The sequence below is a fragment of the Pongo abelii genome, chromosome 16 (genome assembly GCF_028885655.2).
Source record: "Pongo abelii isolate AG06213 chromosome 16, NHGRI_mPonAbe1-v2.0_pri, whole genome shotgun sequence".
In the NCBI taxonomy this organism is placed as follows: domain Eukaryota; kingdom Metazoa; phylum Chordata; class Mammalia; order Primates; family Hominidae; genus Pongo; species Pongo abelii.
Window position 1 is genome coordinate 32,374,150 of NC_072001.2, and position 13,815 is coordinate 32,387,964.

General features: G+C 58.2%; 1 protein-coding gene across 6 annotated transcripts in view; it reads right to left on the minus strand.

Moving 5' to 3' along the window:
- The window catches only part of APBA2 (amyloid beta precursor protein binding family A member 2), a 229,038-nt gene that overhangs the window by 3,984 nt on the left and 211,239 nt on the right, over positions 1 to 13,815 (minus strand). For all 6 annotated transcript variants that reach the window (XM_054531070.2, XM_054531068.2, XM_054531069.2 and 3 more), the window contains 5 exon segments: positions 12,376 to 12,561; positions 8,602 to 8,781; positions 7,333 to 7,545; positions 5,783 to 5,902; positions 312 to 452 (listed from right to left, as the gene is read on the minus strand). In XM_054531070.2, the coding sequence (XP_054387045.1) occupies positions 312 to 452; positions 5,783 to 5,902; positions 7,333 to 7,545; positions 8,602 to 8,781; positions 12,376 to 12,561 (840 nt within the window).

Sequence of the window (13,815 nt, forward strand, 5' to 3'; positions counted from 1 at the left end):
CCTGCCAGGGTGGCCAGAGCTGTGTGCCCTGCAGAGCTTCTGAAATGGACATACAGGTCCAGTCCTAAAAGTAGTGTCCAGGGAGCACCCCCAGCAGCCTCTGCCCTCCCGGCTGCTCAGTTAGAGCCAGAACGGGATGGCCCTGCATCACCTGCCGCTCCATTCACCCTTGTCACAGCAGCCCTGGTGGGAGACACAGCCTGGCTGACCTTCAGACGCCCTGTGTCCTCTGGAGCCGGGGAGGCTCATGGAGGGCAGGCGGGAGCACATGGGAACCGGCATGCAGAGGCACACCCAAAGTCCCTCCTTACCTCTCCGACCGAGTTGGACAGAGCTTGGACTATCTTCTCGTGGGCTGTGGCCACCACGCTCTGCCCGTTGATCTCGATGATGCGGTGGCCCACACGGACGCCCCCTCGCTCAGCAATGCCCCCTCTCATGAGGCTGCAGATCTAAGCAGACATGGCCAGGTCAGCACACGTGTTCCCGCCACACCCGACAGGCGCTCCACCATGTGCCCAAAGATGGGACATGCAGAGGGAAAAGCACCACATGATGAATACGTGCACGTGCAATTCGCTGACTCACAGACAGCGATGCTTATGATCTGGAATATGTTTCCTTAAAACAGCGATGCTTATGATCTGGAATATGTTTCCTTAAAACAAAAGAGTCAATGCCATGGTGTGTGGGGAACCAACAAGTTTTCTGACTCCCACAGTGGAACCTGTCCCCCAGCTGCACCTCCCCAGGGTCCCTCCCTTTGTGGTCAGGCTGGAGACTGGTGACACAGCCCAAGGCCACTGCCACTTGGCCTCCTACGGCAGAGCCTGGTTACCATCCTGGAAGACAGGCACTTAGCTGGTGGGCGGGCGGGAAAGGAGAGGCAGCCTGTCCTCTGTCCACCAGAAAGGTGGAGCATCTGTTCTGTGAAGGGAAGGCTCTGTTTGCCGGATGCCCAAACGCTCTACATAGACAGGGAAGAGTCATTTTATTCCTATATCGCCCCCACAAGTGACATAAGGGCATTTTGTGCCAAACATACTGGTTCTGGTTTTTTTGGAGACAGGTTCTCATTCTGTTGCCCAGGCTGGAGTGCAGTGGCGGGGGCTTCCATTCCAGCCTAAAAGTGACGCCAAACAGATGGACAGGAGGGCCTGGGAGTGCCTATGACCACGAGACTGGACAGAATGGAAAACAGGCACCCTGCACACCCGTGTCCACGGCAGCAGTGTTCACAACAGCCGAGGGTGACAGCACGGACTAGCGGAGAAACAGAATGTGCCCTAGGCCGGCAGGGAAACAGTACTCAGCCCTGGAGAGGAAGGAGAGTCCGAAGGGTGCTACAACACGGACAGACCTCGGGGACACTGTGCTGCGTGAAACAGGCCAGGCACACAAACAAACGCTGTGGGATGCCACTGATATGAGGTATCTGGGGTTGTCAGAATCACAGAGACAAAGTAGAAGTGGGGGGCCACCAGGGGCTGGGAAGGAGAAATGGGCAGTGGTGCTTAGTGGGGACAAAGTTCCTGTTGGGGAGGAGGAAGACGTGCAGGAGAGCGCGGTGGCCACGGCTGCCTGACATGCAGATAAGTCCACAGAACTCTGCACTTCAAAATGGCTATGATGCTCGATTTTATGTTATAGATATATTTTACCACAGTTATTTTTTAAATGAAAACAAAAACCAGAAAAATGGATGTCCAAGGAGAATTAGGACTAGAAGAGAAGGGGGTGGGGAGAGGCAGATTCCATACCGCAAGGCAGCTCCTTCGCCACCCTGGGGCCCTCTTATCCTGGAGAAAAGAGACTGTGCTGAGCCCTGGGAGGAGGCGAGTGGCCTGGGATGGGAGAACCAGACTCACCTGTCCCAAACACACATGCGTGCACACACACATGTGCAGACACAGACAATTGTGAGGGGGCCTCCCCCTCTCCCACACACCAGCACCCAGATTTCTGCAGCAGGCCCATATCTCACTTGACTGCTCGCTCTGCGTGCTAAGCACTGCCACCTGCCACAGGGAATGTTTCTGTGGTCATCGGGGAGAACTGCTGCAGGTCGGGGCAGGAGCTGACAGACCCCATTTCCTAGCCAGGCATCCTCCAGCGCCTGCACATGCTCCCCAGGTGGCCGGGCACGTGGAGGCTGAAGGGACCCCCAGTCCCTGCCCACCAGCTCCGGGGATACAAGGTGCCGAGTGGCTGCCCCAGGCCAGCTGGAGCCAGGACTTCAGGCAGAGGGCCTGGCAAGAACAGGACACTGGTGAGAGCTTCACTGGGCATGGTGGGGATGGGGGTGCCCGGAGAGGTGACACCAAGGGAAGCGCGCCACTGCTGCAGGGCCGGGAGCAGCAGGAGCCCGGGGTTCCAGGCTCCTGAAAGTAGAGGCCAGGGCCCTTGGGGCTGCGGGTCCCATCCTGAGCACGCTGTGAGGGATGAGGGGCTTGGACCAGAGTAGCCAGCACCCTCGGGTCTCCTGAATGTTATCCCAGGCTCATTGCTCCCTGGAGGTCCTGGCTGGGCAGTGGAGCCCCAGTGCACCTCAGCCAGGCAGATGCCTGGACATGGCCCTGGGGTGGATAAGCCCTGGCCTGTAGGGGCACACGTGGCAGCCACTGTGACAGCCTCTCTGTCTAGGTGCACAGAGGGCCAAATGGGGACAGCCAGCCCCTACCCTCAACCCCCACCATGACCACGGGCACTCATGGAGCAGGTGCAGAGGAGCAGGTGCAGAGGGTGGGGTACACATTTAGGGGCCTGAAGGGGCCGGTGTTTACCCAGGCAGCCGAGCCACTCAGATATGGTGACTGATCCGTATGGCCGCCTGCATGCCATTTTCTGGATCACTGGGGAGATGGATCATAACCAGGACAGAACCATGCCGATTCATTCACTTCATCTAACCCTCCCTGGCACTCTAAGGGTGAGCTGTCCTGTATCCTGGAGAAAGCCCCTAAGAGGCGGCATTTGCCCCTCCCCTCGGCTGCCAGCCTCTCCCCTGCATCCTGAGCACGGGGGTCTCAAGGAAGTGGGACCCCATTTCACAGACAGGGAGGCGGAGGCCAGAGGGTGGAACAACAGCGCATCCACGAGCAGGGCTGGGACCTTCAGACCCTCCTCGTCCCCAGTCGTGACCCAGACCACCCCCCAAGTTTCACAGACGCTTGGCCCCCTCCATCACTCCGGAACTCAGACCCCGGACCCAGGGCAGAGACACCAAGCAGTGGGTGGCACCCTCTCTTTTGTATTGCCACCCCGGAGATTTTGTCTTCAGAATTGCACATGACCCCTTCCTCACTGCAGGCCCCGCAAGTCTGCTGCTGCCCTCAACCCTGTACCCCCTGATCTTCTGAGAAACCCCCATCTGCACCACCACCCTCAGCTTCCTGGCCACTCGGACCCACCTTGCCCCATCTTTGGGAGCTGCTCCAGACCCCTCTGCACCTGCCCCAGAAGGCAGCTGGAGAGAGCCCTGGTGCCCGTCCGCTGCCCTCGCCCTGGCTTCACACCTGCCCACTGCGCTCTCCAGCTCTCTGAGAAGGAAGACACCGAACCCTGCACCTGGGCTTGGCTGGGCTGCTCCAGGCTGTCCCCTCCTTTCCCATTCATGTTAATTTAGCCCCCACAAAACACAAACCAGAGTCCTCCCCTTCCTCGTCTCTTCTCCCCCTCTCCCCACCAGTGTTCCACAGGGCTGTGTGACCTGAGGCAAGTCACTAAACCTGTGTGTGCCCCAGCTTCTCCAGTTCCTGTGCTCCTCATGGGGTTATAGTTTGGGGGAGACCAGCAGACTGAGGGGGCATCAAACTCATCCTGGGCAGGGCTATATTCACAGGCCCTAAGAGTAGGCAGCCCCCAGGCCACCCCATGGTGGGGAAAGCCAGCCTCTCCTGCAGGGCTCACAGCAACAGGGATGTCAGTGAGCAGCACTGGCCACCAACCCAGGCCCACCTGCCTCCTAGGCTGGGCAAGGGGGTGCAGGAACAGGACAAGCAGCTCCCCAGTGCCACTCAGGAGGCAAAGGCAGTGTGGTCACCAGGCTTGGCCAGGCAGGGGCAGCCCTGGGGACACCACACAGTGCCCCAGGCTCTGCACAGCAGGGCTCCTCGTGAGGGCTGCAGGGCTGTCAGTCCCCAGCTTCCTCCACTGTTCCCAGTGCTGCGGTGGGAGGCACACAGGCAGGGCCTGGTGATGGTCGGGGGTGCAGCAGCCCAGAAGGCTGTCCCAGCCCTCCTCCCTGGGGCCCAGCCATGCCCATCCACAGAGTGCTCACAGCAGCTGCAGACAGGGCCCCAGGTGATTTTCTGCAGAGCCCCCAAATTAGCTGGGGCAACTGCTCGTGCCCAGGTCACATGTGTGCAGAGCAGTCAGGCAGAGCCGGACCAGGCCAGACCACCAACTGGCCAGCTCCTGCAGCAGGTGCACCGTCCTGGACAGAAGTCCCAAGTGGGGTGCAGACAACTCGTCCTGGCACCTGTGCCAGGTCCAGGGGCCACGGGGCCTCCTCCTTGGCAGAGACTAGGACCAGTGGGCCCACCTTGGATAGCTTGGGGTACTTTATGGATTTTCTCAGCTGATCTTCACAAGCACCTTTTGAGGGGAATCCAGTGAGCGTAAATGACTTGCCGAGAGTCACACAGCAGGGAAGGTATGGCTGACACTGGTGATGCCCCTGTCCCTCTTCGTTCTGGGCACCGGCTGGCCCCCCCTTCCCAGCCTCCCCATGGGTCCGTGGCTGAGCTATCTGGCCAGTGGGCTGTGGGCAGAAATGACAAGGGCCACTTCTGCCCTGGCTCTGAAAACCTTCACAAGGTCTTCTGAGCTGCCTCTCTTCCTGCAGTGCCAGCCAGACACAGAGCAGTGCCAGCCAGAAAACAATGGAGAAGATTTGGTAGTCCTTCTAGAATGTTCTCCCACTGTCTTTCCTCTCTAGTTGTGGGTGGGCACACACCCTCCCCATCACCTCCACACCACTCCCACTCCAGCCCGCAGTGTCTCTCCTCCTGGGTTCCTTCATACTCAGGGCTGGTTTAAACAATTTGGGTATTGCCAGCCCTTTTCTTCTTTACTCCACTTAGTGGCCACATCTCTGCCCTCTGGGTCTTTCGCAGGAGGAAAAACAAAGGAAAGAGAATTCAGGCCAGTCAAACGCAGATCAATGAGAGGGTGGAAACTCTGGGCTAAAGAACTTTGGCCTGGGGAACTGGTACAGGTTTTTGGCCAGAACCACGCTCATTCAAGCCCAGCATCACCTCCTCCAGGCAGCACTCCTGCCTTCCCACTGCCTGGCACAAAGCCTAACACAGAGCAGGTACTTCACAGAGCAGGTACCTAACACAGAACAGGTACTTCACAAATGTCTGCTGAACGGCTGAGTGAACAAGTGAATGATGAGTACATGAATGAAAGAACAAGTGAACATCTATTTGTTGAGCACAGTAAGTGATGCCATGATTGGTTGTGTCCAAGCTACAGTGGCTGGTGAAGTCTGCTGCCCTCCCTCCAAAGCAGGGGACAACCACCATGGGGACAAGGGAGCCTGGGAAAGGCTGGAGGGGCCCAATCCACGGCCATGCCCTGGCCCTCCCCTTCTACCCAGACCTCCCAGAGAACCGTGGAAAGTTCCTGCCCCGGGTGGCCTGGCTGTGGGCAGCTGCACCCACGGGCCAGGTCCTGCCAGGCTGCCAGGCATAGCCCGCCCCATCGGACGGGAGCTGCTCCCACTCCCTGGGCCCTGCAGCGGTGGTGGCGGCCCAGGGCAGGAGGGGGCACTCACAATTCCATTCTGCACGCTGAAGCCCAGCTGGTACTTGAGGTCTGGCCGCTTGATGAGGACCGTGGTGACCGGGGGACAGCTGACGATGTTGAGCTTCACCTGTGTCTGGTTCTTCAGGCCCTGCAGAGCACGGAAACAGGTGTCACAGGCTGGGCCTTAGACATCAAGCCCAACCCCGGATGAGTGAGGCTGGCAGGGTGGAGGCCGGGGGTAGTGAGAACACACACTGGGTGAGGCAGACAGTCCCCTCTCAGCCTCGGTAGCCCCTCTGTGCAGCGGGGATGAGCCTCGCCCTGGCCCTTACCAGGGCTGCCAGGTTTCCAGGGCGGCACTGCGCCCTCTGTCCCACCATGCTCAAGGTGCCTCTGCCCTGGGGAAGATGAGCCACTGCAGGAGCGAGCCCAGGCTCTGAGTGCCACTGGGCAGAACCAACGTGCCTGGTACCAGGTCACCCTCAGGCTGTCGAGGGGGCCATCATCATGCCGAATTCGGGAGAGCTTCCTACGGAAGGATGTGGGGACACCTTCCTCAAAACCCAATGCCCTCCAAGGACGGACCTCCTGCAGGGCAGGGAGTGACCGCACAGCAAATCTCTGTGAGTGAAGATGCAACTGTCAGCGGGTGCGCCAGGCTGCCGGGGTCCGGTGGGGGTGAGAAGGCACAGGGAGGAACCCAAGCCTCCACCTGGGAGCTGCAGCCCTGGGAGGGGGGGCCTTGGCTGCTGAGCCCTCTGGTGCCACTGGTGGAGGCCTCTCCCGGGTCTCCCTGTGTGGCTGCCCATTGGGCAGAAGCTCTGCCAGGCCAGCTCCGAGAGCCAGTCTATGGGATGCTCTGGCCTGGGGAATGCCCTTCATCTCTCACGCTGAACAAAGAGGAGGAAGCCGCTTCCTCCAGCACCAAGACCACAGCAGGGTGGGGAGGAACATGCCACAGAGGGCTGGGGGCCAGGCCACAGCTGGGTCACAGGAGCCGCCAGCAGCAGGCAGAGCCCACTCCTTCCCAGGCGGCCAGTGTGAAGGCCCCACCCCACCTGCCGGTGACCCTTCTGCCTGACCCCTCACAGAGACAGGCAGCACCTCTCAAAGCTGCAAGCTCACAAGTCTGATGGTCAGGGTGGCCTCCTTACTTAAGGGAACCTGCGTCCCAGCACCCAACCCATGCAGGGTGCCCCACCTCCCCAGCCCAAGAGCACTAAGGGGGTTTTCCCAGAAGTGGGACTTTCAGTGCTAACCTGGCAAAGTCCCAGGCAAAGCAGGATAAGCTGGTCACCCTATACTCACTGGTTCTTGGGCCCTTGCCCAGGGCTACATGGCTCGGTACAGGGCTAGGACGACACCTCCCCTCCCACCCCAGGGCAGCCCAGGTCCACCTCTGATTCAGACATGGGGAATGGTCTTGAGTTCAAATTTTGAGGCCATCATCGACCAGTCACCGGGTGGGTCTCCCTGGGCCTCAGTTTCCCCATGGGTGAAGTGGGGATTGCAGCAAAGTGCGAATCAAGTGAGGCAGGGCTGAGGCGACCCGTGGGTGGAGGGTCCCAGGGTGCCCACCTTGATGATGCCTTGGCAGGTGGCGAGGGGCAGCCCCACCAGGCTGGTGCCATTGATGGACATGATCTGGTCCCCGATGCTCAGCTTCCCCGAGCGGGCGGCCGGGCCGCCATTCATCATGTTGGCCAGGATCACGGTGGGCAGGATGGAGCCCCAGCCCGACTCCACCACCACCACGCCCAGGATCTCGCCTTTGTGCTTCTCCAGCTGCAGCTGCAAAGGGATCAGCAGTGTGAGAGGGGCTGGCAGCAGGGAACAGGGCCTCTGCCAAGGACCCACAGGAGGATGAGGCTGACCCTGTCCTGGCACATCCCGCCCTGCCCTGGGATCCAAGGCTGGCTCATCTCAGCCAGGAGAGGTCTTGAGCTGGGAGCCCTGCCCACCCACCCCCAGCCTCACCCCACTCTGGCTCCCACACCTTCCTGGGGTCCACCCAGCAATCCTGGGAACCTGGAAGCACAGACCCCCTATCCCCACCCATGCCTGGCATTGAGCCCATCCCCACCCATGCCCAACATTGACCTTCCCACCCGAAGCAGGGCTCCAGTGTCCTGGTTCCTGCTCCTTCCACCCCATCACACGCACAGAGGCCAGAGGAATGTTGTCAGACTCCCATACCCATACCCTGCCCCCGGCCTTCACTCTTGTTGGAAAAGTCCTTCTACTTTTATTTCCTCTCAAAGGTCATTGTCTCAGAAACTGCTTGGAATGTCTTCAGCAAGAAACCAGAATCACGCATTCACCCATTCAACAAGCAGCAGAGACCATCCGCTCATCCACAGCAGACAGAATCCTTCAGCCATTTAACAAACAGTCCGGGTATGGGCCATCCCCAGGGAATTTGCTCCTCTGCCCATAAGAACTTTCCAAAGTCCCCTGGGGGAAGCCACTGGGACCAGCTAAGGCCTCTGCTACTGGTGGCTTCCAGCCTCCTCTGCCAGAGCCCCCAAGCTCCCTTTAGAGATGCCACATGCTTTTCAGAAATATCTCCTGGGTGCTGAGTGCTGGTTGATGATAATAGCAGCATTAAAAGGCGCATTTTCGAGGTCATTAAAGCTGACTGTAATCAGCTTCTTTGTTACAAACACCTCATTTCACACCCAAGTGCTCAGCTGGAAGGCAGGAGCGAGGTGCACATTCCGGGCAGCACTCAAGTCTGATAGGAAGGCAAGGGTGTGCATGAGGACCCTGGGAAGGCTCGCTCTGCAGGAGCTCAGGGAGCAGAAGCTGGCAAATGTGGCCTCCCAGAGGCCAGTGGGTGTGGCTTACCTCCTTGCAGTTCTCCGAGTTTGAGAAGTGGATGAGGTCATCGTTGTACATCTCCTGGGTGTTGATGATGTCGCTGTACTCCTTCTGGCTCAAGTCTTCGGGGTTGATGCCATTGGCTCGCAGAAACTCCTGGTAGGCCACGCTGAAGGCCTGGCCAATGGACTGGGCGATGAGCTGGGCCTGTGCAGAGGGCAGACCCGATGGAGACAGGCACGTGGCACAGGCTCCCCGCAGCCTCCTCAGCAGGGGCTGTGGCAGGGCTAGGTGCAGGATGCACCCGTAAGCCTTCAAGGGGGCCCTTGCTCGGGCTTAGAACAAGAAAGAAACTGGGGGCCCTCTCTCATCTGATGAAGGCTGTCTCCCACCAGCACTCCATCGTGAGCAAACCCCAGTGTTGCCCTGAACCCCAAAGGGTCTGCTCCTGACTGTCCCTGCCTAAGCTGTGGCATGGCCCAGATGCTCCAGGTCAAAGCTGTTTCAAAGAAAGTCTGGGACAACAATGAATTATTTACTACATGTCATATTTTTGTTGCTTTCTTTTTCTTTTGCGATGAGGTCTGGCTCTGTTGCCTAGACTGGAGTGGGAATGTAGGTGAGCACAACCACATCCAGCTAATTAAAAAAAGTTTTCTTGTAGAGGTAGGGGTCTTGCCATATTGCCCAGGCTGGTCTCAAACTCCTGGACATTAGTGATCCTCCTGCCTTGGCCTCCCAAAGTGTTGGCATTGCAAGTGTGAGCCACTGCACCCGACCCCATCTGTATTTCCTTTCCACTCATCTGATGCCGAAAATGGACTTTCAGTGTGTTTTCCAGGAGCATCGTGCTGCTAGTTGTCTACCCTGCATGTATTTATCGGTAGCAACAGAACCCAGTGCCCACTGGAGGCAGAGGGTGTGCCTGGCTGCTCTTCTAGGGATGTGTGGCTGTGCCAGGCCGGGCCTGCAAGACACGAGACCTGGGACTCCACACAGGCCCCATGGAGCACGTCACTTCTTTCTACTTCCGCTGAGCTGCTTCAGTGGACATCACTGACTCTGACATGGCAGAGGCCTGGACATTGAAACAGCACTCAGGGCCTGGCCGGCCGCCTGCTGGTGCGCAGACAGCAGACGGTGGGAGGTGAGGGCTGTACTGAGCTCCCGGAGCTCGCCAAGCAGGCTGGCAGCTGTGCAGCCCTGGGAGCGCGGCAGGGCTCTTGGCGGCCTCGGTGACGCCTCAGCCCACAGCGGGGCCTCCCGCCAGGCTGAGCTGTGTGAGCCCTCCTTATGCGCTGTCCTGCTCCTCATGTGCCTCCCCAACTGCCCTCAAGGGGGTCCTGCACGGGCGCCCCCAGCAAACTCCTACTCAACAGGATCCCAAAACACGTGAAAACAAGGGCTTTGGCCTCAATTCCCTTCCCACTCTCCACGTGGCAGGATGTAAGAGCAGCAGATGAATGTATGCATTGGGAAAGGCAATCGGGGCCGGATTAGAAGCGCGCAGCAGGCCTGGAACTGCCCTCCCTGACCGGCCCTAAGCGGTTTCCAGGACTTGCCGGTTCCCACACCCAGCATCTCTGCCGCGGACAGACCCGGCTGGAGGCGCGACGCCCGGCGACCACCAGATGGCGCCGCCGGGCTGGCCTGAGGAGTTGGCGAGCTGATGGGGCTCGGCTGGAGGGCCGGGGGCAGCGCCCGCGCAGGAGAGGGTCGGGCCTCCGGGAGGGGCGGAGGGCGGCCCCCAGGCTTCTGCTTCTGTCTCCGCCTGAGGAGGCCCCCTGGCTGGGAAGGACGGCCTGAGAGCCCTGGAGCCCCGGAGGCCCGGCTCCACCACCCACGGCCCTTGGACTCCACTTGGGCTCCCTCGGGCCACCCCCATTCTTCCTCCCCTTGGACGACATCCTCCGCCCCCGCGGAAGCTCCAAGCCCGGGGAGCCGGCTCCGCGGGGCTGCGCCTCCTTCAGGCGTCATCCGGGCAGCTGGTGTGCCGCCAGCCGCCGCCTCCCCGTCACTCCACACCGGGTCCCGGCTGCCTCCTGGGAGGTGTGGGGTTCAGGGGGCTCTCTCTGCGGCTGGCGCTTCAGAGAAGGGGTCCCCCTGCCGGCCCCAGCTCGCAGCCAAGCCTGTGGGCGTTCACTGCTGTGAGGGCAGGAGCCCAGCCCAGGCCCCACCTCAGGGCTCAAGCGGCCTCCTGCAGGTGGGCTGTGGGCAGAGCCTGCAGGCGCTGGAGAGGTGGGGACGAGGCGGCTGCTGTGCGGGCAGGACCACCCCGTGGCCTCATCTACCGTGCCTCTCAGCCTCGCCTCATCTACCCAATACGGCATCCCCTGGCTTTAACCCTCCGCATCGGCTGCACCTGGGGGCTCTCAGTGCCCCTTGGAAACTCTCACCAGCTGACTGCCACCCTTCGCCACCGGGCCTGCTCCTGGCCTCATTCCGCCAGCACCTGTGGCCCATCCCCATGCCATCTCTCTCAGACATCCTCAGCCCTCTGTCACACAGAAATACCCATCCAGGTTTCAAGGGGTCCCCGTGTAGCGGTGGAAGGAATGTGTGAGTGCGCCGTTGAAATGCCCTCTCCCTTCTGTAAATCTGCCATTGCGCCGAAGCACTTCAAGTGGACCCAACTTCTTAGGAAGAAGATGACTGCGCCAGCCACAGGTTTGAACCCTGTCTTCAGTTTCCATGCTGTATGTCAGGATCATGACAATATGGGGACCCTGCCCTATTGCCCAGGTCCCTGAGACACCCTTAAGTCCTTATGTGAAAAAAAATGCCCTGGCCAACTGCCCCTGGAGGATTTTCTTTTTTTTTTTAAGGCGGAGTTTCACTCTTGTCGCCCAGGCTGGAGTGCAATGGCACAATCTCAGCTCACTGCAATCTCCGCCTCCCAAGTTCAAGCAATTCTCCTGCCTCAGCCTCCCAAGTAGCTGGGATTACAGGCACGCACCACCAAGCTTGGCTAATTTTTTTGTATCTTTAGTAGAGACTGGGGTTTCACAATGTTGGCCAGGCTGGTTTTGAACTCCTGACCTCAGGTGATCCACGCACCTCAGTCTCCCAAAAGTGTTGGGATTACAGGCATGAGCTACCGTGCCCAGCCATAGATCATTTTTTAAAATTTCACTCTGGCAACAGCCACAAAACTGGCTCACCAGCAGCGCCCCCTGCTGGTCTGTGAGTAAGATCAGCCTCCAGGAAGGACAGTTCCTCTCTGAGTTCCCCTCTTGGCCCTGCTGCTCCTTCCTCAGCCCCTCTGTCCCCTTCCAGGCTAAAAACAACACTCTTCTCCAGCCAAGGAGGAAGCCAAAGGGCTTGTGATCTTTTTCTGAGTTTTTGGTATCTTATACTTCAGAATCACTTTTTACTTGCTCTGAAGACATACCACACGCAAAGGCAGAACTAAGCCTCATGTGCAGATGTGCTTTCTTTATACAGCATGCCAGGGCCAGGCGAACATTTGCATTTTAATAACAAAAGTTATGCAAAGATTAACTTCATTCTAAGTAGAGAAAATGTTTTGTAAAGGGATTTCTGCAAATAGCTCCCTCATATATTTAACCATGGCTCAATTTATAAACAGCTCCTGAAGAACCTGTTTCAAGAAGTAGAATAAGACTGTGTTCACTATCTTTGCAAACCCAAAGTGTATGCAAAAGATCACTGATCCACAGGAAACGTCAATAACGGCACGGAGGCTTTCCACCTGAGGGTGGTTTCCAAAGCACCTGGATCCTGGAGCCGCCCTGGGCTGTGAACTTTGGGAGGGGAGTGCCCTGGCAAGGGCTTACTTACATCCTCCGACTCGAACACGTGGCAGATCATCTTATACTGCTTCTTGCCTTCCTGGGCCCCCGGCGTGGTCTCGATGCAGTCCTGAGAGGCTGACCGGGGCATGCGGCGTCTGGCCATCAGCACCACAATGTTCCCAATGTCGGCGATGTAGGAGATGGTACGCAAGGCGTGGTCCATCATGGTTTCCTGTCGGGAGGGAGACGGTGCCACATCAGAGAACACTACTGGGACAAGCCGTTGAAAAGCACTCCAGGGCCGGGCGTGGTGGCTCAAGCCTGTAATCCTAGCACTTTGGGAGGCCAAGGCAGGCAGATCACCTGAGGTCAGGAGTTCAAGACCAGCCTGGCAAACATGGTGAAACCCCATCTCTACTAAAAATAAAAAATAAATAGTTGGGCGTGGTGGCAGGTGCCTGTAATCCCAGATACTTGGGAGGCTGAGGCAGGAGAATCGCTTGAACCGGGAAGGCAGAGGTTGCAGCAAGCCGAGCTTGCGCCACTGCACTCCAGCCTGGGCAACAAGAGCAAAACTCCATCTCAAAAAAAAAAAAAAGAAAAAAAAAAAGGCACTCCAATTATTCAGGTTTCGCAACCCTGATTCTCCTGACATTTGGGGCCGGATCATTCTTTATTGTGGAGGGCTGTCATGAGAACTGCAAGGTGTTAGGAGCATTCCAAGCCTCTCCCCAGGAGATGCCAGTAGCACCTCCCTCTTCCCAAGTGTGAGAACGAAAATTATTTCCAGCCATTGCTAAATGTCCCCTGGGGGACAAAAATCACACTGGTTGAGAACCATGGCCCTAGTTAACAGAGCGTTTTACGGTAATGATTTACACTCAAAGTCACTCTGCCCTTATCTCAGTCCCAGCTTCCAAAATGGACTGTGCAGAACCCAGGGAGGCATGATGTCAGGTGAGCTCTCGGGCTGTCTCTGCTGGAGCAGGGGCTTGCCATGTAGTGAAACCCATACGCTCCCGGATGACAGGCCACCCATGGCTCTGGAGAAGGGTCCCTTCTGAACAGGGTGCTCCTCCCATGGGCCCAGGAGTGGCCTGGCCTGGCCTTCCTGCCATGCAGAAGAGGAAAGCATCAAGGCCAATGTTTGTCACTCAATGAGCTCTTCCCAGGGAGCCCAAACAGCCTGGGCCTGGGTCAAGAGACACCAAGGTAGCCCACCTGACTTCAATTCCCTCGGCCTCTGGCAGGCCCATGACTCTTGATGGTTTTTTGTCCTTGGACAGGAATCTCCAGCCAGCATCTTGCCCACAACTCCCACCTAACAAACTAAATGCACACAAAGCTCAAAAAAACTAATCCACTGGTCTTTTATGCTTTTGTCCTCTGTTCACAAAAGAAACTCGAGTGTTTCTGCAACCTCTGGACCTCATTTCTTCCTCACAGAATCCACTTTGCAGTAGATGCTGCTTCACCTTTGTCTCAG